Source organism: Rhyacophila brunnea, unplaced genomic scaffold, assembly GCF_057557595.1.
Source record: "Rhyacophila brunnea isolate RB1 unplaced genomic scaffold, BYU_Rbru_1.0 scaffold_16, whole genome shotgun sequence".
Lineage (NCBI taxonomy): Eukaryota > Metazoa > Arthropoda > Insecta > Trichoptera > Rhyacophilidae > Rhyacophila > Rhyacophila brunnea.
Window position 1 is genome coordinate 922,505 of NW_028232816.1, and position 27,350 is coordinate 949,854.

The window sequence follows — 27,350 nt, forward strand, 5'->3', positions numbered from 1 at the left end:
AATCTAGCGCGTAAATAAAATTATTTAGTTTATGGCTGCGTCACTGACGCTTTGGTGTGGGGCCAAACGCGAAATTCGCATCAAATCCAAGCGGTAGCGACAGCGACAGCGAGGGCGTTGCGAATTCGCTGCGAATATTCGCTTTGGTTTGGGGAGGCTTTAATCACAAAACACACGTTGCCAAATGTTGCTCCGCAGATTGGTCGAATGCGACTGTTTAGTTTGAAAAGAACATCAGCATGCTCCACGAACTTGGGTCAATGATCAAAATTTAGCATACTTGAGAATATGATCCGCGCGCAAAAAGCCCAAAGCATATTTTACCCTCCGTGTTGCCAGACTTCGTTCGTCGATCACTACGCGAATTCGATAATTATAACATTAATACCTTGGCGGCTCTCGTGGTACAGTGGGTAAGGCGCTCGCCTTCCACCCGAGAGTTCCTGGGTTCGATTCCCGGTCATGACAAAAACATTTATGTGTTTTTCTCAAAGCCTGGGTGTTTGTGATTGTTCAAAATTACTAACAAACCACCTTGTACGAAAAAGCAAGGACATGGTTAATAATTCTAAAAAAAAAAAAAAAAAACATTAATACCTACGCAATCATCGGACCGAAAAAAATCTGTTATTGTTTTTAACATTTTTTTGATTAATTTGTTAGTTTACACATTAGAAAATGAAGGATTTACCAAATTTTTTAAAATTTGTATTTATGAAATTCATAAAAGAAAACGTAAAACTTGTGCCGTTTTGACTGCTATATTACTTAATGCAAGTCTAAATATAAATAACACAAAATTATAGGATTATCGGAAGACATTGCGAGAATCGACACTTTTCACTTTTGACAGCACGACTTTTTTATTCGTTCGTTGATCAGTAACAAAGCATTATTTACAAATCGGACAATTATTATTATTATTTATTGTCCCCGAACTTTTGGCTCGCCAATGGAGCGCTGGCATGACAAAATGCTTTGGTTTGCAAACCAGTGGACCAGAAAGATTATAACGGGAAGGTGGCATGTGGAGATGTACCTAGGTACCAAAGACAGTTGAGTTTTGTATTTAATTTTCATAATAATTGCAAAATTTTTGTCTATGGCGAAATGTATAGTCTATGGCGAAATGCTTACGCACGTCACGCCTGTTACGCTCTGTGTGCCACGATTGGCCACGATAAACTCGAGGACCGATTGAATGCATAAAATGGATATTAAAGGTGAACGAGAAGACTCCGAACCTGTTGCAGAAGCGGAGAAATGGTTTGAGGTACCTGTGAATCATGATCCTAACAGCCAGCTGCTTGCCTACATAAAGCAAGAGGACACCGACGAGGCCGGATACACTTTTGAGGTTAGTTTTTCATAACGGATTGTTGTACGTCGTAGTATTGTTTGTTTTAAGACGTGTGTCGTCTGGCGTAATTAACAGTGTAGGTATGTATATTGTGTACTAAAAACCGTATGCAAATTGCGACAAAGTTCCGAACGGCCTACGTCACCCGTATAACTCCAGTTAATTTTGCTGCTAACACTATCCCTGTAGGTACCTTTAACTATGAGTTTTCGTAACAATTGATACCACACCTAACATTGACATTGTTATTGATATAATTGCCCACAAACAAGGCATTTATTTCCATAACATAAAGTCAGCTGCTGTAAACATGGGACTCCGGATAAACGAAACTAAAACAAAATACATTCCTGTTCTCGACAGTGGAACACATAATAATACAAGCTTTATTACTGGCGGCCATTTTGAAACTGGATTCATTTGTTCTTCTAGGGTCCGTTGTCACGAACGTCATTTATTTTACAACGTTTTTATTAGCTCGTATTCTTATTTGTCCGGTGGTTGTTTATCCGGTACAAATCTTGCAATCGATTTTCAACTAACTTCGTGACTAGCTAGACATTTAAAACTTTTGGAATATATCAGAACACGATGCCAATTCATTTTTTAAATACTTTTAGCCATCTTTAAGTAGAATTGAATTCATTTTCAGTTAATTCTGTTTTGTATGAAAAGTTATTTCGGAAGAAAACCGTAATCCAATCCACTATTATTAGTTGCTAAGGGTCTGGGGTCCTAGAAACTATTTTTTTTAACAAGTACACATTTTTTTGATCGTTTAAGCTAGTCAAGTCAAGTTTATATAATTCAACAGAAAATTTAAAATGTTGTATACAAAAAGTTCTTTTTATATAATTATTTTTAATTAACATTGAGTATTCTTATTCTAAAGGTTGACCGGTTAGATGCCACGACCGTATATATAGGTACGGTGTACAATTCCATGGGCGCAGTGCCGGCCATAGCAAATGACCGTATATATACGGTCCACTTTGACACCTATTTTTACTATCCAATGACAATTATTTTAATAATTCAAACATATGGTATACACAGCAACATCTCTTGGAATCATGGTGTGATATTTTCGTATTTACACAAACATTTTTCTGCCTTAAAATCAGTGTTTTAAAATAGCTTTATCTCGTTACCGATATGTGTCGCTCAGCAGGGTTGACACACACATGTTGACAATATCAGTCAGTTGTCTCGTGATATTTGCATTGCTAACCAAACTTTGTTTCATGGGTGGAATACTGAAATATTGTGATTTTATAGTTTATTTCTTTTATGATAGTTTTATAATCGTGTGTAAATTTTGTGACAACCCTGACGTTTTTTGAAATATTTGGTTATGATTTTTTTTAATAAATGGCGAAGCAGATGACAAATAGTGCATTGATTTAGTAAATCTATATGATATACTATTAATTTATTGTCAAAAAATATATATTTATTAGGTTTTATTTTTTAAAAGAAAATCGCGGCCCTTCATGCACGGCCATACTAAAACTCCCGGCATATAACCGGTTAATAGCGATTCAATTGGCCGACATAATTGAATATCGACAAGTTTCCTCCATTTATATTCATAATAATATTTTGTTTTATTTCAAATTAATTTATAGGTACTAGTTATGAATAATTGATATTGACAATTCAAATAATATCGTAGATCAGTACATATTATTATTGTTTGCAATATGCTTGTTGTCATTATATTTTAAAATACTCGTTTTTATTGAAGTTTGTCGTTAGATAATGACAGACACACCATGTCCACATTCAGAATGTAAGAGCTGAGACCCCTCAAGTGTGTGTTCGAGCTTCACACGTGTTGTCGGTCTTCTTAAAAATATTCTTGATTTTATAACAAAATATTTTGTTTTTCAGACTATTGTTTCAGATCCGGCAATAATACCATTGAAGTCAGACACTCAGCTAATTGACATCAAGACTGAGTTTATTGAAGAAAATTATGAAGATCCGCAACAGGATTGGTCTCATTCAGAGCGAGCGAATCGGGTAAGTAGTTTTATTTTAAATAGTGACAGAAATACTGATCGTGTAAGAGATGGAATGAACTGAATTCCAGAAATATTAATTATTAATTAAAAAAGTATACCTAATAGTTTTTATATTTTTTTGTCTGTTCTACAACAAATAAAAAAAATAACTACTCAAGTCCAACCGTTGTATATCCCATTGATTTACCATCTGAATTAGTTTAAATTTTACAACGTGAATAAATAAAAGTCGATGTTTTATTAATAAAAACAAAACGATCTGCTTGACCACCGTTGAATTTCTCAGTACCTACGTAATATTTTGTTTGCTATGGTGTTTAACTCCCATCGTTTAGGTCATTCTGAATTCCATGTACAATGGACGTACCTACACCTCAGTTGTTACACTTTCCTTACAACATGCAGTACTTTCACCTTACGCATGCTTCTTCATACGGTAACTGCAGGCGAAATAAAAGCCCGCACATGATGTGCGTTATAGCAGTGCTCCGCCACCTTTTCTCGCCAACAGCACACCAAAGATCTTCTCAGAATTCCACGGCACACCACACGTAAAGCAATTTATATACCAAAATATGGACCCAACATCCTGAAGGGGGACCCCAAGTCAGGATTTTTGGCGGGACCCGCTACCTATCGCTAAGGTTAAATTCCATGTGATACCGAAGCGTTGGAGCAGAACCTTTTATATACCACGGATTATAGGATGAAAATTTAATAATAAAAAAAACATCCGGAGCAGTGGAGCACTACATATATTCAGTGCTCCAGCTCCGCTCCTGCTCCGGGTAAAACCTCATTGCTCCTCTGCTCCGTGCTCCTGCTCCAACGCTCTGTGTGAGACTCTAAAATAGCGTTTTTCAAATGGTGTTCGAGATAAAATCAATGGTATTGATTGTATGTTTAGCGATTTTTTGTATTTATTAATATATTCACTTGATCTATGGATAGTTGTCGGATGAAGAATAATTTTATTATTTGTCGAGTAAATTGACATAAGTAATAATAATAAGTTTTATCCTATTATATTATATATATATATATATCCTATTAGAGCACATTTTTAATTTGTGTTTATCTCATTTATATGGTTGACCTGCCACGCCGGCCCCGTCTGAGCCTCGGTCCCCAGGCTAGAGCCCTGTCAGCCCCCCTTGTGGGTAACATGCACTAAAATGACATTAATTTACGTTTTTTTTATTTGATAAATAATTAAATATACGTACAAGCAACATATCACACGACGAATAACTAAATGGTACATATTTCTAAGTATTTGTATTATCAATATAATAACTAATTAATGTGATAACTCAGCTTGTTTCATTGAACGTAAATATTTTAACTTGGTATTTGAAAGAGCACACGACGTTCTCGGTCAAGACCCTTCAAGCAAGACGGATTTTTATTTTTAATTATAACTTGAGTTGAAAAACTTTTCTCACCTAGGTATGTCGTAGAAAATGGAGCTGAACTGCGATAGTCTTGTCGGAAATCCGAGGATATTCTTTATTAACCGAAATCCAGAAAATAGCCAATGGAACATCGGCGAACTTCTGTTTTAGCGTCCCGTTGTTTCTCAATTCAACAAATTCCTCTAGAGTTTATAGGGAAAGTGCTTCTATTTTCGGCCTTGTTTCCAGAAGGGTTCGCATCCAGTCGTATTGATTGTATGTAAGTAATGATGAAATTTCTTTTGCAGAAAGTTCAATGTTTTTGAGATGGATCCAAAATTAAGTGCTTGTTTTCAGTGGTGGTCTAGTAGGTCATTTGGTACATTTGTAGAGATCCTAGTCTTTACATCTTCTACTTTAGCAGAGCATGTCGATATATTTTCATTCTGATCTTGCATTTTTTTATTAAGTAAATATAGGTGCTCAAATATATTACCATCCTTGTACGAAAATTTGGCTATTAACTAAGTATTGTATACCTAATATACAAAATTATATGTATTGTTTTTTTGGGAGCATTGCGCCGCAGCACACCGGTTGCGGAGCACTGCGTTATAGAACGATCTCCTACCAGATTTGCCAATATCGATCGTTGGCTGCACCCTCATAAAATAACCGATTTGTTTTATTTTAAAATGTAGTTACTTATAAATTATTGTTTTTTTCAGGAGGCCACGAAACAATCTGATATTAATTTTCCTGGAGTTGATTTCAAAGTGGAGTATGTTGAAGATACAATGAGCCAAACCATTCATGAGGATCCACAACCCGGTTGCTCTTATTCGGAATGCAATCCAGCAAATCAGGTATATAATCTAATTTATGCTGGATACACTGGATCTTAAAATAGTTCAAACGTCTTTATTTCCATGCAACATTCGGCATTTTACCTCAAGCACCTGGTCATATGGAATTTGGTGACTATATGCATGGGAACAGCCTATATGTGAGGAATACTGCTCGTTTGCTATATCATACATAAACTGATAGTAGGGTATGCCAAAAAAAATATATTACTTTTATGGTTTTTTTTTTATTATTTTTAAATTTATATAATATACTTAACTCATTGTTATTTTCACAACCCTTCCACTATTAAATCGCATACTAATTTCCAGGAAGTTGATTTTAACTATTGTATGACAACTTCTTCTTGGCTACGCTTCTAGGCGCTGTTGTCTACTAAATGGGAGGAGTTTGTTAGTTTATAATGGAATTGCGGGTAAAAATGGGCGGAGCATGTTAGTTCACAGTTTTAACACGTAACCAAAAAGATGTTGTCGTACTATACGAGTATCTTCCTGACACTAAGCCCCGAAGTAAATATTAGAGTCCGCAACCCCGATGCTCTTATTTATAATGCATACTAGTAAATCAATTACTTTTACAATTTTCTATGATTTTTTAACAATATAGTTAGTATGACAGGAAGAAGTCCTAGTCTGCTGCTAAAAAAATATGTAGGTCGTCAGCGAATATAAATAGAATTAGGATTATTTGATCAAAATAGATGGGAGACTTGTGTTTTATTATGAATCCCATAAGGTAAAGTAAACACATTTAGCCAGATTCCGTATAAGTGCTATCTTAATTTATTTATTTATTTTTATTTATTTATTTATTTATTTGAAAAAGACACGTTGAGTACATAACAAATTATTAATTCAGGACGTTCACAACATGACATTTAGAATAAAAATTACAAGTAATCAGTTAGGAAAATCAGAAAAAACAAAGTGGAGGAAAAAAAGAAAGCAAAAATAGTTTTATACAAAAGAAATAAAATTTAAGAAAACAACAATGATTCAAAAAGTACAAATTAAACAATAAAACAGAATATATAATGGATCGCCAAAAATATCTACATCTCTAGGGAGTGCATTGACCAACCGCACAGCCCTCGCTATTGGTGCCTGGTGAGCCTGACATGAGGAAACAGCTTTCACCCAAAATAGGTCATGGCTGCGACCACGCATGTAATTGACGGGTGTGTAAAAATTTAAATTTTCTAGAATATCGGGATTGAAAATGATACCACGTGAGAGCAGGGAAAAATGCTTTAAGAGCAGAAGTGACCTACGAGCTTCAAGAGAATGAAAGGCGAGCATGCCTTGAAGAAAGTTAGTCGGAAAATACTCGTTTGAGAAGGTGTCAAAAGGAAAATAATTATAAACTTTAAAATAGAGATGACGAAGAAATTTTTTTCTGAACACGCTCTAAAACAAGCTTATAGGAAACTTCATAAGGACTCCAGATGATGGAGCCATACTCAAGAATACTCCGTACTAACGACACATAGAGTGTACGTAAAACAGTTGGATTCTTGAATGACTTGGCTTGTCTCATGACTAATCCTAGAAGCTTGCTCGCACGCAATGCCGTAGAAGTGATGTGCGAGCGAAATGATAAACGTGAGTCAAACAATATGCCAAGGTCTTTAATTTCTGATTGATGGTTCAGTAATCTATTTGACATATTGTAGTTGAAAATAATTGGAGATCTTGATTTTGAAAAGCTAATACACACACATTTATCAGTATTAAATTCGAGTTTATTTTTTTTCGCCCAAATTTCAATTGAGTTGAGATTATTTTGTAATATGTGACAATCTAATTCACTGTGAATTGACGCATATAATTTTAAATCGTCTGCAAAGAGTAAAAACTGGATTCCATTTATAACATTGACAATGTCATTGATGAATATAAGAAACATAATTGGACCAAGATTTGATCCTTGGGGAACACCTGAATAAGTTTGAAAGACGTCGGATCTACACCTTGCATACTCCACATATTGACAGCGATGCGAAAAGTAAGATTTGAAAAAGTTGATAAAATTTATAGATCCACCTACTGCACTTAATTTGTTATTGAGAATATCATGATCTACCCTATCAAAAGCCTTTGACATATCTGTATAAATTGCGTCCACTTGACAATTTACGTTCAGCGAATGAGATATGTACTCAGTATACGTCATAAGGTTTGTAACTGTTGACCGAGCTGATCGAAATCCATGCCGAGCGTCAGTCAGTTGACCATCTACATGTTTATAAATATACCTATGCAAAATAGACTCAAATAACTAAGCTGGTGCAGATAGAACAGCCACCGGGCGAAAATTTATTATTTCAGAGCGCGAGCCTTTTTTGTGCACCGAACGAATACGGGTTAGGCTCCAACAATCTGGGAAGACAGAAGTACTTAGGCTGAGATTAAATAAATATAGTAGGGGGTCAGTTAACAACTTATGACAGCCCTTTAAAATCCAAGGGGGGATACCATCAGGACCTACTGAGGATTTTGGATATAGTCGAGAGAAAGCATACACCATGTCAGTCTCATCCAGAAGGCAATATCGAAGGAGCTTTAGAATATACAGACATAAAATATTGAGCGAAACCGTTAGCAATGGACTGGGAGCCACTCAAAACATTCCCTTCCAGAGACATAGATGATAATTGAGCAGAAGAGTCGCGCGTACTTCTAACGTAATTCCAAAATGATTTAGGATCTGACGCTAACTTCCCCCCGATACCATCAATGTATGACTTATACGCAGCACCGATGGAACGATGCACACTCCTACGCAGATTAGAAAATAAAATATAATCGCTGAGACACTTCGATTTCTTCCATTTTTTGTGATGCAAGTGCTTTAGTCGAATGTTTTTAATTAAATCAAAATTGAACCATTTTGGGTAGTTGCGCGAAGAGCCCGATGATTTTTTTATAAAGAATGACTTGTCAAATACATTTTATATACATTGGTAAAATACCTTCACTGCAGCATTGACGTCACTAATTGAATATTAAATTTCCCAATCAACATTCTGAAATTCGTAATACATATGCAATAGGTCGCCCTTAAAGAAGTTCCACAAATTATTATTAATAAACTTCGATTCAATACATTCACTGTCTCCATTTCCAAAATTATGATGTTGAATACGACTATTTGTGAACCGTAAAGAATTTAATGGCAAATCTATTGAGAGCGCGGGGTGATATGCATCTTCAGGTATAAGTGGGTCGGCACAGGCATGTACCGGTACACAACAATCTGAATCCGCCAAAACTAAGTCCAAAATTCGCGATTTTACATTTCTAATCTCTGAAAACTGCTTGAGATTCATACAGGACAAAAAATGAGCAAACTCCAGATCGATATTTGTCGAGGATGAATACAAATTGAAATCACCAATGATGGTTATGCAATTTTCAACTGGCAAGTTTTCAAAGTATGAAAAGAACGAATTATATGCATCGCGAGACGATCGCGGTGGAAAATACACGCAACAAACAGTGAAAAATGACCCATTGCACCGTAATCGAATAATAACGACGTCAATAGCTGCAGCAAAGTGACAGTCAACAACAGATATACTGTCCACTCGGTCGGAGCGTACAGCAATGAGAACGCCACCACCTCTCTGTCCAAATCTACGGTCACAACGAAATACCAGATATCTTTCATCAAACAGCTCGGAATCACACATTGAGTCGTTGAGCCAAGTTTCGCTCAGACATATGACTGTAAAGTCAGATGCTAGAACATCATTTCGCAGATCAACGGACTTAGTAAGAAGACCCCGAACGTTTTGATAATAGATATTTAGCTTCTGAAATGAATTAATATTATTTGGACGTCACAGTTTCGGACTACGAGAAGGCCGTTTCCACTGCCACTCGCTTACGACCGAGTTAACAGGCCAAATATTGGGTATCATAAATTTGTTTACATCCGACTCCGGAACGACAACTTTAAATGAAGCATAATTCTTCTTTGTTAGAAGTTTATGAACAGATATTTTCACACCAGCTACACTGTCGTTTAAAAAACTAGTCAATGCCTCCACGGTAGTATCAGGATGAAGCGACCAAACGTGAATTAATTTTGTCTTCTCGATACCAGAGCAGGAGGCAGTGCCTGATTTGGTACCTCTAATGTTAACAGCTGCTTTGGTAAACTTGTTGTTTTGACGTTTGCTGCTTTCCACCGTGGTCCATATTTTATCATCAGTGCCGGCTGACTGCGACAAATTGCCTTGGAAAGGGGCCGGTGTGGCCGGTAAAGCCACTACATTAACTGTTTCCGCACAGCTGGGAGCGACAGGTGGCTTACTCATGGTTAATTTTTTTGTTTTCGACCTTATAATGACTGTTGTCCTAGAACGGACAGCAGGGACTGGACTGACCGGAGAGATTGGCTGTACAGCAGTCGTAATAGTCGATGGCTGCTCCAAGGAAATGGACTCCAGATGACAGCTGCATTTGTCACACAATCCAATAGCGATTACATTCTGAAGAGCTTCCACTCGGTCAACAGCTGACTTTAATAATGCGATCAATTGAACCAATTCCATTTTTGTATTCATTTTAATTTTTAAGGTCTTACACATACCCTACGTAGTGTTAAACGTGACCCAAATTGAGGTGCATTTCGCATTCTGTCACGGGCTGCCGCTACGGGAAAAAAGTGTGTAATGTCGTTGTTGGTGTTGAAAATGTTATCAGACTGATGCTCCTACCCCGTAGCACATTTTGAACCTTTAAACGAACATTGTCAGTTGGCAAAATCTTCCGTAATCACTAAAACAACAATGGGGTCACTTCACATTGAACGGCACTGTAGCGACACCTGCATGACGTTTTGAACGTTTTTATCATACTCCACAATATGCCTGCACTTTTCGAATGTCATATCAAAATCATATTTTTTTTTTAGCGGTTGACATGTATTTGCGATAAGAACGTTGTATATTATCTATGGTCTGCAGGTTGGGTTATATTATCAATGGATGTCATGCCGCATGTATTTTAACATACGCACACATAGAAACTGTTAATGTTAATTGAAATTAGCATGAATAATTAATAATAATTCAAATTACTAATGCATTACAGTAGGCACTCTTCATCAGTGGCGACAGCGTGACAGTAGGCGACATGCACCTCAATGTGGGTTGCGCTTAACATACATTATAATGTAGTGTTGGGAATATAAACAATCGTCTGAAATGATATATTTATGATCCATGCGTATTTACTTGAAATAAAGATACCGATATAACTTATCAACAGACCATTTCTTTCTGTAAATTCTATTCTCCCTGTATGTCAAGATTTTTACATAAATCTTTAAGGTGTGTGATGTTTTAAATAATATTCTCTGATATACCTATGTCGTATGCCTATATGTTAATGCGATGCTTCACGTTCTTATAGTTCATTCCTGCATCCACTACCATGGCACATTCCGCTACTCTCAGATTGCCAGAGAGAATCATAGAAGAACAGGAGCCATACGATGAAATGCAGATTGCTTCTCAAGAAATTAAAAAAGAATTGAGGCCATATGAAATGATTACTAATATAGACAGTCCCACTGCTAAACGTAAGCATACACAATCTTACGCCATAGACCCCAAATTATTAGTAGCCGTAATAAAGCTAGAAAAAAAATCGTTTAATAAAGCAAATTTTGCGTGCAGTTTTTGTTTTGATTTTTTTGCATCGTTATCTCTATTGAAGCTTCACGAAGCGTTTCATAAAGAATCAATAGCGGGTAAAATGGAAAATTTCAAAGGCATTCGATATGGTTTCAAGAATCTAAACATAAAGAATCATTCTAAGGAAAAGCTACATAAATGTAACCAATGTAATTACACATGTATAAGATCTTGTGACATGAAAAGGCACAAAATGACTCATTCTGGTAAAAAGCAATATACATGTGACCAATGTAATTACTCATGTATAAGATCTAGTGACATGAAAAGGCACAAAATGACTCATTCTGGTAAAAAGCCATTTAAATGTGACCAATGTGATTACTCTTGTATAGAATTTAGTAATCTGAAAGTACACAAAATGACGCATTCTGGGGAAAAGCCATATAAATGTAATCAATGTGATTACTCGTGTATTCAGTTAAGTAACATGAAAACACACAAAATGACTCATTCTGGTGAAAAGCCATTTAAATGTGACCAATGTGATTACTCATGTATATCATCCAGTTCTTTGAAAATACACAAAATTACTCATGCTGGTGAAATGCCATTCAAATGTCTTCATTGTAATTACTCATGTAGGACATATTATAGCATGAAATTGCATAAAAAGACACGTCATTCAGTTGTAAACCTCTTAAACAGTCAATTCTTCTAGTTTTAGTTTTTTATACCTCCCTTTCGAAATATTGATGATTATGATTTGATTATGCCTTTAACATTTTCGAATTCTCTGTCCTATGTAACACTGATCTAATGTATTTATTAATCATCTATATCAGTGTTTCTCACGTGAAATTTAACTGTGGCCGCACAATTAAAATTAACAGTTCTGTGGAAACGTCAGGCGGCCGAACCAAATTTCACTTTTGTTGTAATTGAAAAAATTAAAGCCAAATTTTATTTAGGTATTGAAAAAATTGATCAATTTATTTATAGAAAAGACTATTTGATAAAATAAATACTTTTAAATATATCTATTTATGTGTTTTAAAAATAATGCAAAAGATAATTCCTCAATACTCATTTTTTTCCAATGCGAGCTGCATGGCTGCTTCTAAGTATACATCTGCCAACTGGCTTCGATATTTGTTTATTATGAAGTGCCATACACTGAATGATCTTTCACAGAACACAGTAGTAGGAAAAATCGATAATATTAATGAAACAATTGTATCCAATTCTTTGAATTGACTTGATTCTTAGTCAACGTATAAATTTTTCAACCGTGGTATTTAAAAATGGTTTTTAAGTACTTGGTCATAACTCATTTCAAAGAACGCATATTTAACGTTGGCCCAGTAAATTAAATTAATTTCAAAATTAATAAAAATGATAGTCCGTAGTTCCATTTTTGACCGTTCTTTAGATAAGATTGTAGGACTGTACGCGTTTTCATAATGTTGAAAATGTATAGGTTTTGCTTCTCACAAAAAAGACAACAGAGAACGCAAATGGATTAATCTTGGAATAAAAATATGATCTTGTTTTTACATATTGTTCTATATAAAATAACCTAGTATTATTGTTTAGATAAAACTGGTAATAAAAAACACAAATAATTACACAGTTATTTACAAACAAACAAAAAAGTTTATTATATTACCTACCTATTTACAAATGTGTATTTTTAAAATATTTTATGAAATAAAAATATAACATGGGTTCGTTTTTGACATATTATTGTTTATAAATTATTTGTTTATATAAGCCCACTAGACACAATATATAGGTAGGTATGTTGAAAATGTAATTACATAGTTAATAATTACAATATTTTGTCTATTTAACATAATATTATCATATTCAATCATATCAATATCATAATATATTCATACAAAAAATCGAATATTGATGGTATTGAGGACTCTTTCAGCTGGATAATGTGTCCACCTCTCATGAAATCATTTTCCAAGAAATAATGCTTCCCACGCAGTAAATAATATTGAGAGTGCACCCATCTCTCCCGCCTGTCTGCATCCACAATTTTAGAAGAACTTGATATCTGAAATAATTTAATTTACTTATGTAATATTACAAAATTGCTACATATCGTCACCTAAATGCGCGGAACTTGTAACTCCATATTGACCAACTTTACAGGAGGAAGAAAATATTAAAATTTAACGGACAGGTTTAGGAAAATTTTGAAAAAATGCTATCAGTAGTTAAATGTTATAAATGCGCAAATCTGGTCATTTTTACCAAATATTTATTAATAAAGAATATAGAGGGTTACATGGTTTGCTTTTGTTTTTTTTTTAGATTTGAGCTGGGAGTTACAATGTTTGAATTAAAATAAATAGTACTTACCAAGTTTGTTTACGTTGGAAAATTGTATATGTTACGCCCAATGTTCGAAATTGAATATTACATGAAATGGTCAAAATTTTGCCTAAATCATGAAAAATGCAAGCCCGTTGCCTTATTCATGAATTAAACAAAATATCTGGAGAGTTCGTGAAATCGGCAGTAATTTTTCTGCCTACTTCATGTCTTGGACAAATTAGATAGTAGCGCTACGGTGGTATTTTTTGCAACTAAACTAAATGTATCAAATGCAAGAATTTTATTGAAAAGTATTTTCGCGATTTGATTCGTGCTTGGGTATCAATTGTGCAATGGTCGATTTAATGTTTGTGATAGTTTTAGAATTACAAAACCTAACCTAACCTAATAATAATAATATTATATTATGTCCAATTATAACTGATAAAACCATCCGTATTAAATTTACTTTTTCTTCTGTCATGTTGACAGTTCAAGAATTCCATACCGTGGCGAATTCATGTACTCAGCAGAAAAATGACCTAATTCATGAATAAGGCAACAGGCTTGACTATTACATGAATTAGCGAAAATTTTGCCCATTTCATGTAATAGTCAATTTCGCACATTCGGTGTAACATAATTATACATAGGGGAAATAGGCATTGCATAAATGAACGAAAAAAGACTTACATAATCAAAGTGTATTCAAGTTAGGTTTCAAATGGCAGATTAGAAAAAAAATAGTGGCAATCAGCCTCCATACTTGCTTTCAACGACTGAAGGTACCTATTCGTACTTATTTAATTTTATTTTAAGCCTTTCTTGATATAGTTGAGGGAGGCTGTCAAAGAATAAATTTCGGTTGCATAATAGTGATTACTTTAATTTATTCGTACAGGAAGCTCTTGCCAGTCATCACTAAAACGCAGTTTGAAATTAATATTTCCATTAATTCCATCCATTATATTGCAGTGCTCGAATAAATTAGTTACGAATATGTTTTAGTTTTCCTCCTGGTCGTATGGATTTGTAAAATTTAACATCATTAAATATTTTGTCTTTTAGTCTTCAATCTCTTTGTATTTTCCATTTTTGACAAATAATGTACTGAATATGCAGTTATATTGCTTATTAAAATGGGCACATACATATTATTCTATTAACATTTCCAATAGTAGTCTTTTGTAGCCAGTACAGCGGTTGAAAAACGGCGTCCAATTTCAAATTGCGTACCGTCGTGACCCCGAGCTTCGCCTGCAGTACCTTACATCGCCTATTTTAGTTAAACCTAAAAATTACCCTTCTTTCTTTGACAATGGCATTCCTACTATCTTTCCAAGATATATGTTTTATAGTGGTAACATTTTTGCGCCAAAATTTTAATCTAACTTCATGTGGATGTGTCAGGAAAACACGTTTGTTTGTGATGCGGGAGTTTCGAGTTACGAATTGTCTTACAAAAATTTGTCTGTAAAAAGAATCTGTTGAAGGTAAGTTATTATTTTTGTATTCTATAGGTTTAATGTAGTTTTATATTTATAAATTGAAAACATTTAGAACTCTATCTTTGATTATAAGCATTTAATTTGAATTAATAAGAGACTCTAGCCTTTTCCCGCCAAAGTGATCCCAGCTTCGCCTACGCGTAGGGTTGGCACCACCATGTGTACTTTTTATTATTTTACATTCCATGAATTATGTTTTTGAAATATCTGTATTAAAATAATATGTCTGCATGATCTTGTCAACAAATATTACTTATTAACTACATGAGTATATTTTTTGTTTTAAATAAAATATTCCGTGCGAAGAAAATGTCTAATAAAAAAAGAAATTACACCACCAAACACGACGAGGAGATGATGAATATTGCATTAGAATTAATGCGAGATAAAAAGTTATCGTCGTATCAAGCGGAAAAACAATTTGGCATTCCAAGAAGAACATTGCTGGATAGGCTACATGGTAAACATGTAAAACCAGTTGGTTCTCCAACCCGTCTTACTCAGGAAGAAGAAGACAAAATTGTGAAAGTTTTAATTGCTGCTGGGGATTACGGTTGTCCACTGACTCTGCTGGACTTAAGACTTGTGGTGCATCGATACCTATTGTCCAATGGGCGACAATTTTTATTCGATGGCAATCCGCCAGGGAAAAAATGGGCATATTCTTTTCTTAAACGTAACAAAGTTAATTTAACAACACGATCCACTCAAAATATAAAAAGATCACGCGCCGAAAAAAATTCAAGTCAAATCGAAATGTATTTCAAAAACTTGAAAGAGACATTGAAAGATGTACCACCGGAAAATATATTAAATTATGATGACACCAATTTGGTGGATGACCCGGGTGCGTCCAAGTCCATTTTTCGCCGCGGTATTAAATATCCAGAACGTGTAGTGAATTACACAAAAGGATCAATTTCTGTGATGTTTGCCATATCTCCAGGCGGTGTTTGCTTGCCACCGTATGTGGTTTATAAAGCGGAACATTTATTTCACCAGTGGCGAATAAATGGACCTATTGGAGCAAGATATAACAGGAGCAAATCTGGCTGGTTTGATTCTGTTATTTTTGAAGACTGGTTCCAACAAATAGCTATACCTTGGGCTAATTCTAAAATTGGACCAAAGGTTATAATTGGAGATAATTTGGCGACACACATCAATCATTACGTTGTAGATTTGTGTCAATCAAACAATATTAAATTTGTTTTTTTGCCACCAAACTCGAGTCATTTGACTCAACCGTTAGATGTTTGTTACTTTGGGCCCATGAAGAAGTTGTGGCGTACTATATTATTAAAATATAAATACCAGAATCCAAGAGAAACATCTCTAAATAAGGCACATTTTCCAGAACTTCTTAAACAGCTGATTAACGAATTGGACGAAAAAAGGCATAATATTACTAGTGCTTTTGTAAATACCGGCATATACCCTTTTAACCCAGAGAAAGTACTGCGGAAATTTCCTGATGTATCAAATAGAAATGAATATTCAATAGAAATATCATTTTTAGATTACCTGAAGGAAAATAGGTCACCCAACCCTATGAAGAAAGAAAGAAATTAAAGACTTTACATCCAGCCTGGTACGTCTGCGTCAACTTACAATTTCCCCCCAGAACGTTCAAATACATCCAGTAAAATAATTGTTCCAGAATATGCTAATACATCAGCGAATAGCATAATTGTACCAGAACATTCTAATGCATCTAATGAAATAGTTCTACCTGGAACATCTAAAGATCCAAAAGATTGGAAATGCTCAGAACACGAAAGGCATCAAAACAAAAAAATTACAGTAACTTCGGATATTCAAATAATTCCACCCACTAAAACTAAGAAGCGAAAAGAACACATTATACTTACAGATTCATCAGATTCTGAAGAGACTATTAGTAGCATTAGTAGATATTTGCTATAAGATAAAATTTTTGAGAAATAAAAGAAGAAACAGATATGGCTGGTGACACGGCCCCAAAATGTAGGCCCTCAGCCGGCATTTTTCCTTAATAAATTAGTGACGTCACAACTTTTCGATCCGACCGTGAATGTCGATTTTACTTGCAAAATACGTGCCTAATCTCTAAACAAAGCTATAGTTATTGTGTATTGAGTCCCGTAGTGCAGTCTGAGTGACTTATAGCCCCTCAGAATGAACTACGGATGAATTCTCTTTCAAGGGGACCAAATGGTCTTATAAGGTGAAATGTAAGTAATTGAAATGTATAGGATTAAGGTTAAAAATAGATAATAAATTGTAAACGACTTATGGGATATCATTTGCTAAACATTGTAAATAAATGTTCATTTGTATTTAATCTGATTTTGAATTATATAAAAATAAATTTTATTTTTCTAAATTAAGTCGCGATGTTTTCGCCGCGGCCAAAGTAAAATAACTTAAATAAATAAATTATGATATCAAATATTGTCGTATTTAAAATCTAATGATTACCTACGTTTTGTAAGTACTGATTACGCACACTTAATTTAAATAACAAATTAATATTTCGAATTATAATAAAAAGGGTACCAATTTAAGTACCTACTTTTGTAAAAGTTAAATGAAGGAATTTCGAAAATAGAAATTCTGACAATGTAAGTCTAAGGACTCGGTTGCTCTCTTAATTTATGAATAAAAATTATTCTTTAGATCTGTCAATTAACCTCGACAGATCAATATTAAATTACCCAAAGTAGGTAATTTTCAAACTTAATAAATGAAGGCTTGTCATAGAAATTTTGATTGAAACTAATGTTATACCTTTAAGTTGAAGTGTTCTATAAATATAATTGAATAAATTTTAACCGCAACCCTTTCCGATCATCCATAATTAGCCCGCAAAAGTTCTGCATAAAAGAAACGGACAAGTTTGTTTTTCTGCCATTCTCTTTGCAAATACGTAGCCAGTCGGTAGTCTTAATGATTCACGCCTCTGTTGCGTGTTATTTTTAGCGAAAATATTTTCATTTTTCTTTTCCGTTAGCTCGATAAATGAACTAACAGATATTTGGACAATTTGTGCCAAAAGCCCTATAAGGACTTTCACGATTGTTATCAAACTTGTACCGCCTATAGGTATTAATTAATTATATATTTTTATTCTATTGAATGTTCATAATTTTCCGGAAAAGCCGGGAAATAAACGACTTTTCTGTGATTGGTCCAAAACTTTGGCCATTAGCTCTGTGGAGGAGGTAGAACGATCTCCCATTGGTCCATATTTCGAATGACGTCAAAATCTCGGGTTTTTCGCGCTGTGAATCTATATAACGGCCTGTATTTTATGTACCGTTAGTAGTCGATCTTCTCATATCACCGTGAGGTTGTGCCCGAGGGTGCACCAAATTCACATAGTTTTAATTATTTTCGCGAAGTAATTCGTTCGCGAAGATTATTCCCGACGCGTCACGAGTTGATACGTCATCGCAGCCGACACGTGTTCGGGCTGTCAGTTGATAACGTGAATAATACTGCGACGCGTCATCGTTCGCGAAGTTATTTCCGCGATAAATATTTTTTTTTTTTTTGAAAGAGCATAGCTCTTCAAAGTTTACGGTCGGCGACTCATAGTTATAAGGTGTGATCGTACATAAATTAAATATAAGAGAATTATAATTAATTAACTTTATTTAATAATTAATTTAAATAAGTTTTATAAAATATTTATGCAATTATTTGAAATTAAAATTAAAGTGTATAATTGTTAATAAGCAATTAAATAAAAGGAAGATAAATTTACTATTGCAAATAATTTAATAAATAATTTAAACTGAATTACCACAAGGAGTTTTATTTTGAAAATAATCTACGAAGTATTTTACGGAAAACATCTGATCTGAAAATAGTGACAGGTGGTCAGCTGTCTGACATTTACGTAAATATTTACGAAAATAAATTCAAACTAAAAGTTAATTGGATAATTAATAACCTTGACGTCTACCTATTATTAGGTGGCGATTCTAAATAATATAAAGTTAAATAATATCGATCAAGTGTATTCCAAAAGTGTCAATCAAGAACTTTAGTTGATCACCCTCTCCCCGAATAGTATCGAGCTAGCCAAACAAAGGTTCTTGATCGGTCCGAGGGCAGGACCGGTTGTAGATAAAGTACCTTTGAGACTATTCCCGGACCGGGGTGAACGTCACTGGCCGGTGGTAGATGATATTTGTCAAATTAATAAAACCGATATTGTTTTGGTTCTAAGCGAACCGAAATCACATCGCAGAGGAATTTTGATTTTTGATTCAGAAGTTTTAAACAATTTTTCAGTATATTAATAAGCTGTATTCTAATGTTTATGGTGTATACGACATTATGAGTGAATAAATGTTGTGTTATGTGCATAAAAGTTTGCTGAATAATTGTATCATAAGATTTTTTTATTACCTATCATTTTTTATCTATGGTATTCTAATCGAATGCGATTTATTTGTATTTTTTTCGTTATTGGTATACTTACATGTATAGTTGATTTAAATTAATTAATTGTAGTTGTAAACAAATGTTCCTTTTTATATTTTCATTGGTTATATTTCTCAAATCATTAAAACCGATATTGTTTTGGTTCTACACGAACTGAACCCATATTATCGCAGAGAAATTTTGATTTTGATTCAGTAGTTTTAAACGATTTTACAATATGTTAATAAGTTGTATTCTAATGATTATAACATATTTTAAGGGGGGACATGCTCGTCGAAGGTTAAAATTGAGTTTTTATTGTATTTTCAAACCATGATCCTGGACACTCCTTAAACGTTGTAGATAATCTATTTATATAATTTTGAAGCCTTATTATCCTTTATAGTTATTTTAAACATTTGATGACTGCATAAAGTATTTTTGTGACATAAAATAGTATTCTTTTAAACCTCTCGCTCTAATGTTTTAGAATATAGTCATATTTCGGTACATAACTGTGCAGTGGTGTTAAGATTTTTTACGTTTAATAATTTTTAAACGCATTTATGAAACCATAAGTATAATTTATTACGAGATAATTTTTGTAAAATATTCACGATAAAAAAATATATTGATAATCTCTGTGATCCCAAATTTGACAAGAATTAGGCATTGTATTATTCAAAAAATCGGCAAGATTAACACATTTGAAGATGATTCTAAAGATACTTATTATAAGCTATGTCTTTGACCATTCAAGTGTGATAAACATCTTATGAATAATGATTGCTTTATAATAATTATTGACCTAAGAATAAGGTAGTATTTTTTTGAAATACGCCATTTCTTTTGGCATTCCCCAGTGGTTAAGCTACAACATACGGCCGTAGCCATAAATTGACAAACTATAATTGAAGTAGGGAGTAAAATGATATTGACGCGCGTGTTTGAACATGTACCTAACCGATTTTTTTTTATTTTTTTTTTAACTATATAAATATATAAATAAATAAATTATATAAATATATAAATTATATAAATAAAGGAAAAAATTTAATAGTATATATTATATGGCTACATTTTTTGAAAAATACAACGCTGGGCGAAGTTCGGGTAAGTACACCATGCTTCGCCTGGTGTCTTTCAATGATCAAAAATTAATGTTTTCCCTACAAAATGTGAAATTTCATGTCACTTCTACAAAATTGACAACGCAATACTTCATTGGATATAATTACTAGTTACGAAAACATTTTAATTTTTATGATATTACGCAAAATCACACTAAAACTAGGCGAAGTTCGGGGTCACGACGGTATATGAACATTGTTCAGACTCACTTGAATTATCTTGTGTGCTTCATCAGTTCATTTTTAAGATAAGACTGTTTCTTGCAGCAATCATAATAATTATGATTGCTGCAATTATTGATTGATATATTGTATTGACAATACATTTAATATCACTATAATATGTAATTGAACCACAAGATGTCACTGAAAATTGACAAATGAAGTGTGTTATGACATAAAACGACGTGTCCAAAAATGAGTCGCTAATGGATTGCCTACAATATTCAATGCCAATAATTATCTGTTTTTTTAAATAAAGGTTGCTTAACCTGTAAGTACATGCTGTAGGCCAAATTAAGGTCCATTTACCTGGATCACCCAATGTTAAAACTCCAACTTTTTTGTGTGCATTTGTTTGTGCATCGTTAGTGCACGTTTGTGCACGATTTTTTTTCGTTTGTGCACCTATAATAACCGAAAAATTCCAATTTCAAATTGGGTGTTCCAGCTAAACGTTGGGTCACCCAATGTTGAAATTTCAACTTTTTTTTAGTGCATTCGTTTGTGCATCGTTAGTGCACGTTTGTGCACGCGTTTTTTTTGTTTGTGCACGCACATTAAGGGGGTTGTTTGCATTTCAATTTGGGTGACCCAGCTAAATGCTGGATACTTGTGTCACTAAACTTGGATTTTTTTCTAATTTTAAATTGTAAACACTAGTGCGTTGGTAGTCAACTTTAGTGCACGATTCATTTTTGTCTTTTCATCTGTATTCAGCGCTTTATTTAATTTTTAAGTTTGTATGCAAAACCTGACTGCGTGGGTTTAAAAATATTTCTTTCAGTAAAATCTCTTGTCGCATAGCTAATGCGTAATCCTGCATATATAATCCTGCATTATAATCATATAGTGCGTGAGTTATTCGATATGAAATATTTGATGAACGTTAAGTAGAACCATCCAACAAACTTTTTTAATTTTTTATTAGGTTATCAATTTGCCTATTATTGGCTTACGTTTGTGCACGTGCTTTTTTTTGTTTTCGAGATTATATCGTGAGAGTCTTTTATATTAACCTAGAAAAATAATTTTGAGTGGCCGTCAAGTTTTAACACCAAACATTTTTTAAATGCATACCTTTGAGTAATTTAATTATATGATTTTTCATATATTTTTTATTGTTTTTCCATGTAAATTACGCGAAAAATTCGCATTTTTCCATTTTCACTAATTACCCCGTCAAAATATCCCGAACAAAAACAACCGCATCCGCATGGATGGTATGGTCAAAAGAGTTTCGCAAAACAGCCAATACGGCTCCTATCTACCTGTTTTCCATTTATACTAATTAATGATAATCAACATCTTCGTGCTTCAATTTGGAAAGCACCTGTATATATTTTTATTGGTGCGTCGTCAAAATATACTTTGCAAAGCCATTCGCAACAGTCATAGCTGTCACCAAAAACTGTTTTCATCACTCCAATGTCACAATATAATAATATTATACTATTTATTGTTATTTATCTTACAAATTATTGATGGTTTTCACTGTATCTTTAGACCTCGTGCGTTCATAAATGTTTCGTTATGCATTAATTTATGACGAGCAAGCTTTATATCCAACACTAGTTACTTTAAAAATCCCAATTTTAAGTACGTTTAATAATAAGACAACCAATAAACAAAATTATAAGAAGTTATTATCCACCTTATCGTTTCGAATGACAGCGTATGAATCATGTATAATTAATAATTATTAAATATTTGTATTTTGTCATATATTGTCTATGATTATATGTATACTAAGTTTGTTGTCGTTGCCTATCATACGTCAAAATCTTCTGTCACTTGTGATGCGCCTTTCAGGTTTAGGGTACTGGAAATACTATTTAATACAAGTTTATCCGTCTATTTACCACATCCCTGCTTAAGCAGTTATAGTGGATAATTATTGTTCTCCCTAGAATTTTCCCAGCACCTAGTAACTACATTGAAGTATTCTATGGTAACAATGTCACGATAACGTCGATATTTTTTTCATTTCCTAATACCCATCATTTTCTACACACCCAGTGCCGTGGTCAATATTGATAGATGAGCCATAATGCACCAGCACCTATGCCACATACGCTCCACGAAAATAACTAGGATGCCATCTGAACTGAGAGAATCATACTCTGTTTAACACTGTCATGAGACTTGTAGCTTTATAGCACACTGGTGCGCCGCTAGACGGTAGGTGTGTCGCGGTGCATTACTTGCAAAAAAAACAAATAATTTTGTATATTATACGATAATTACTTAATAACCAAATTTGCGTACATATAAAAATATATGTTCGGTAATATATTTTAGCACCTGCATGGAATTAATAAAACAATGCAAAGTCAGAATGAAAATATTATATTGACGTGCTCTGATAAACTAGAAGGAGTTAAGACAAGGATCTCTACAAATGTATCAAAGGACCTACCAGACCACCATTAAAAACAAGCAATTAATTTTGGACCCGTCTCAAAAACAATTAACTTTGCAGCAAAAGAAATTTCATCATTACATTCATACAATCAATACTACTGGATTCGAAACCCTTTCGCAACCAATGCTGAAAATTCTATAGAAGCGCTTTCTCTATAAATTTGAGAGGAATTAGTTGAATTGAGAAACGATGGGACTCTAAAAACTGAATTTTGCAGATGTTCCATTGGCTATTTTCTGGATTTCGGTTAAAAAAGAATATTCTTGGATTTCCGACAAGGCTATTGCAGTTCAGCTACCATACCTACGATATATGTGTGCAAAAGTTTTTCAACTAAAGTTATAATTAAAAATTTCGAGAATGTAGTATAACCAAGAACTTAGGGTTGCTTTTTCAAATATCAAGTCAAAAAATATATAAAACTTTTACCTTCATTGAAAGAAGCTCAGGTATCACATTAATTTGTTATTAATACAAATACATGCAAATGTACATTTAGTTCTTCCTCGTCTGTTATGTATATTTAATTATGTATCAACTAATAAAACATAAACTAATGTTATTTTGGTGCATGGCCCCCACAGGGTGGGGGACTGATAGGCCTCTAGCCTGGGGGACCAGGCTCAGGGGTGGGACTGCGTGGCAGGTCAACCAGATAAGTAAGATAAACACAAATTACAAATTTGTGTGAAAAAATGCATATTAAAAATAATTGACTGCAGCGCTATTTTACTACGCTGGTATTAATAATTTAAAACATTCGATTGTAGGTTACAATAATTATGTATTATTATTGTGTCAATATTCGACAAACAAATATTCTTAACCAGACAACTAACCATAATTCAAGTGGATGTATTAATAAATACAAACATTCAATACCATTAATTTTACCTCAAACACCATTTTAAAAACTCTATTTTAGAGTATCACACTGTCTTTAACCTTAGCGATAGGTAGGGGGGGCAAATATCCTAGTCTGGGGTCCCCCTTCAGGATGTGGGGTCCATGTTTTGGTGTATAAATTGTTTTACATGCGGTGTGTCACTGTCTTCTGTGAAGACCTGTGGTGTGTCGTGGGTGAGAAAAGGTTGCGGGGCACTGATTTACATACCGGTGCAAGTCAGTTTACAGAAAGCCAGGCGGGAACCGTGCCAATTTTTATTGCTGATTTTGGCAAAATTCATGAATACAAAAATGAAAACCTAACCTAACAAATAATCCAGTAGGTATATCAGCTATTTTCAAAATTTGTTTGCCGCTGGCTTCCTATAAACCGACAAGAACAATATACCTACCTACTTGCACTGTTTGAAAACACCTCAGAAACATTGGTACTTAAAAAAATATGACACCTGACAGAATTCGAACCTGTATACATTGAATTCTGGCTGATGCGCTTTACCAATTTAGTCACCAGTATTATATCCAATAACGGCATAACTAGCCGTAATGTGACTGAAGCTTTTTACAAATTATGCTAGTATTATTGACCTTTGCGGCTTGGTAAGAATACAATGGGACACAGCTTCGAGCGGTTCCATTAATCGAGCAGATATGTTTTAAAATTGTGTTTTATGTTCATAAAGAATGTCACCTTCACAAATATTGTGATATACCTAGTATATTCTATAAGATCCCTTTAGAGCAGTGTGGACTCCTCCAAAAGTGCAATTAGTAATATTATCAAGGCCTGAACAAAAACGATGCATGAGTGCGAGTGGGAAAGTATTCGGCACCCTTATAATCTCTGTGACACGCGCTAGAGTAAGATAAAAGGTTTACATATGTTTGAGTTAGTTTCCAAAAGTATCGCCGACAAATTGTGGTAAATCGCTTCACGTAGCGTCGTAGCTCGTGTTGCTAAATTGCTATTTTTTGTGTTAAACATAGTCATTGGTAAATATTTTTAGTTATTTAAGCAGGAAAGATGGTTTTATGTGTTGTATTAAAATATGGTAGCCGTACTGATAAGCAAAAAGATGGTATTACGCTTCATAGGTAAGTTGATACATGTTCGTGATAATTTATTTGTATATTATTATATATTTTAATATCAGTGACCTAGTTTCTTTAAAATAACTTAAATTATGGATATCTTTACCTAATGGTTGCATTTTGACCGGTTAAAAATACTATATAACGTAAAAAAAAATAGAAAATTATATTTCAATTCTGAGCGTCTAGTGCGAGCACTACCGAAATGGTCTATGGTCTCGAACATTTGTAGACGAATGCGTTCGCTCGCCCACAAACCAAACGCATGGCACGCAGCTTCATTTAGCAATGCAACGGGTGGCGTCTAGATGTATCTATAGTCTATGAATATTATGCTCTCTGCGAATATAATAATATTTTATAACTTAACAGCTGAGCAAAGGAAAGGGTGAAAAAATGAAATTCAACATTTATCATAAAACATCAATTATTTATTAAAATACTTAAAACTACCTATCTATTAAAAATCATCAATCCAAGAGGTACTTAACTGGGTGGTCGACTTAAACTTAAAAATGTAAGGAGGTGTGACATGTAATTTCTTTGCTTGGTCTAAATATATTACAATAAATCATCAATGTTATAAAGGAAAAAATCAATATGGGTAGGTAGTTACATAGGTAAGTATTAAAAGTAATAAACTTCTGTGACCAATCAAAACGTGGGCGGACATTCTTCTCAGGATGAGCACCATGGTGTAGAGTAGAGAGCCGTTACGCGGCCAAACTCGTCTGGCTCATAGCAAAGCTATATTGGCTTCCTGGAGTCGATTCGCATACGACACAGCTCGGGCCATGTAAATCAAATCATCCACATTATGGTGAGCGTGGAATTTGTTTAAACAATTCTCATACTGCAAACAAAAAACCATTGATAAGATTAAGCAAACGTGTACAGAAATAAACAGAATATTACTTAAAGTATTTGCTGTATAAACGTATACTACGTAGTCAACAATTTATTGTTTTTACATTTCATTGCTTGTTTGACCATTAGATGGGTGAGCAGCACATTGCATAGAAAGCCTTGGGGCATAGATAGCAGTGGTGAAGAGTGGAGGTAGGCTATTAAGAACTGCCATAAATAGTGCACATTAAACTTTGTCAGTCATGCATATTTTTTTCATTGAAATAAGACAACTTACAGATGGTGTTGGGTTAGTTTTTTTTAAATTCAATTAAACCCTGCAAAAACAAGTCTTTTACAAATTAACATCCACATAGACTTTTTTGGAATACACTTTTATCCCAAATTGCTCCATGAGATTTAGTCGATCACCCTTGTCATATAGATACACATATTTCGGACCATGAATTGGATCTACAGTATGGCTGCTGCTCTCTATAAAGATGTGCTTGGTGAATTGTGAATCTGAATCACTGAACTGTTTTACAAGTTTCACAATGCAGATAATAAACACCTCTTCTCTGAAGTAGTGTATATTGATCTATCTAGTATCAACGATGAAACAAAGACAGATGACAAAATGACTAAGATGGTTATACATAATTATTATATCTTTAAAAATGAAAGTTTATGTCTTGTATATTAATAAAAAATGGGATGATATAACTGCAAATCAGACTGCTCTAATTAAATCCAAGCTTCGATGTCATCTGGGAATTGATCAGTGACTTTCTTGAGATGTGCACGAGCTACATCTCGTTAAGATTGAAAGTTGATGTAGCGTATAGGGATCCAAGAATTTTTATTATCTCATAGTTGTTTGGTTGAGCCTTTATGCCATTTTCGAAACATTGGGACGCCCAGTGAAGGAATAATTGTTGAATACAATAAAATAACTTAATATATTTATACATTGGCTTTGAATGAATTATTTGAATTCGCCCACCTACAGTATTGACAATAATAATTACAATATTATATAGACTAGAACATAAATTTCAGTCCTTATACTTAATGTGACGCATCAGTGAAACGCCAAATAATTTTCAACTGTGCGCGCGACGAAATTTTGTACTCGCTTCGCATTCCTTGAGAGAACGTCGAGTCAGACATACGTCACTTTGC

At 33.9% G+C, this 27,350-nt stretch overlaps 3 protein-coding genes across 5 annotated transcripts in view; 2 read left to right on the top strand and 1 right to left on the bottom strand.

The window, feature by feature from the left end:
• The window catches only part of LOC147074107 (uncharacterized), a 404,768-nt gene that overhangs the window by 319,165 nt on the left and 58,253 nt on the right, over positions 1-27,350 (bottom strand). The window lies entirely within an intron of this gene.
• LOC147074109 (uncharacterized) overlaps positions 1-27,350 on the top strand; it is a 287,538-nt gene that overhangs the window by 249,980 nt on the left and 10,208 nt on the right. The window lies entirely within an intron of this gene.
• On the top strand, positions 1,203-12,824 carry LOC147074123 (uncharacterized). Its single transcript, XM_085943810.1, has 4 exons — positions 1,203-1,357; positions 3,254-3,385; positions 5,510-5,647; positions 11,072-12,824. Exons 1-4 carry the CDS (start codon positions 1,211-1,213, stop codon positions 12,014-12,016), a joined length of 1,362 nt encoding a protein of 453 aa, XP_085799936.1. The 5' UTR covers positions 1,203-1,210; the 3' UTR covers positions 12,017-12,824.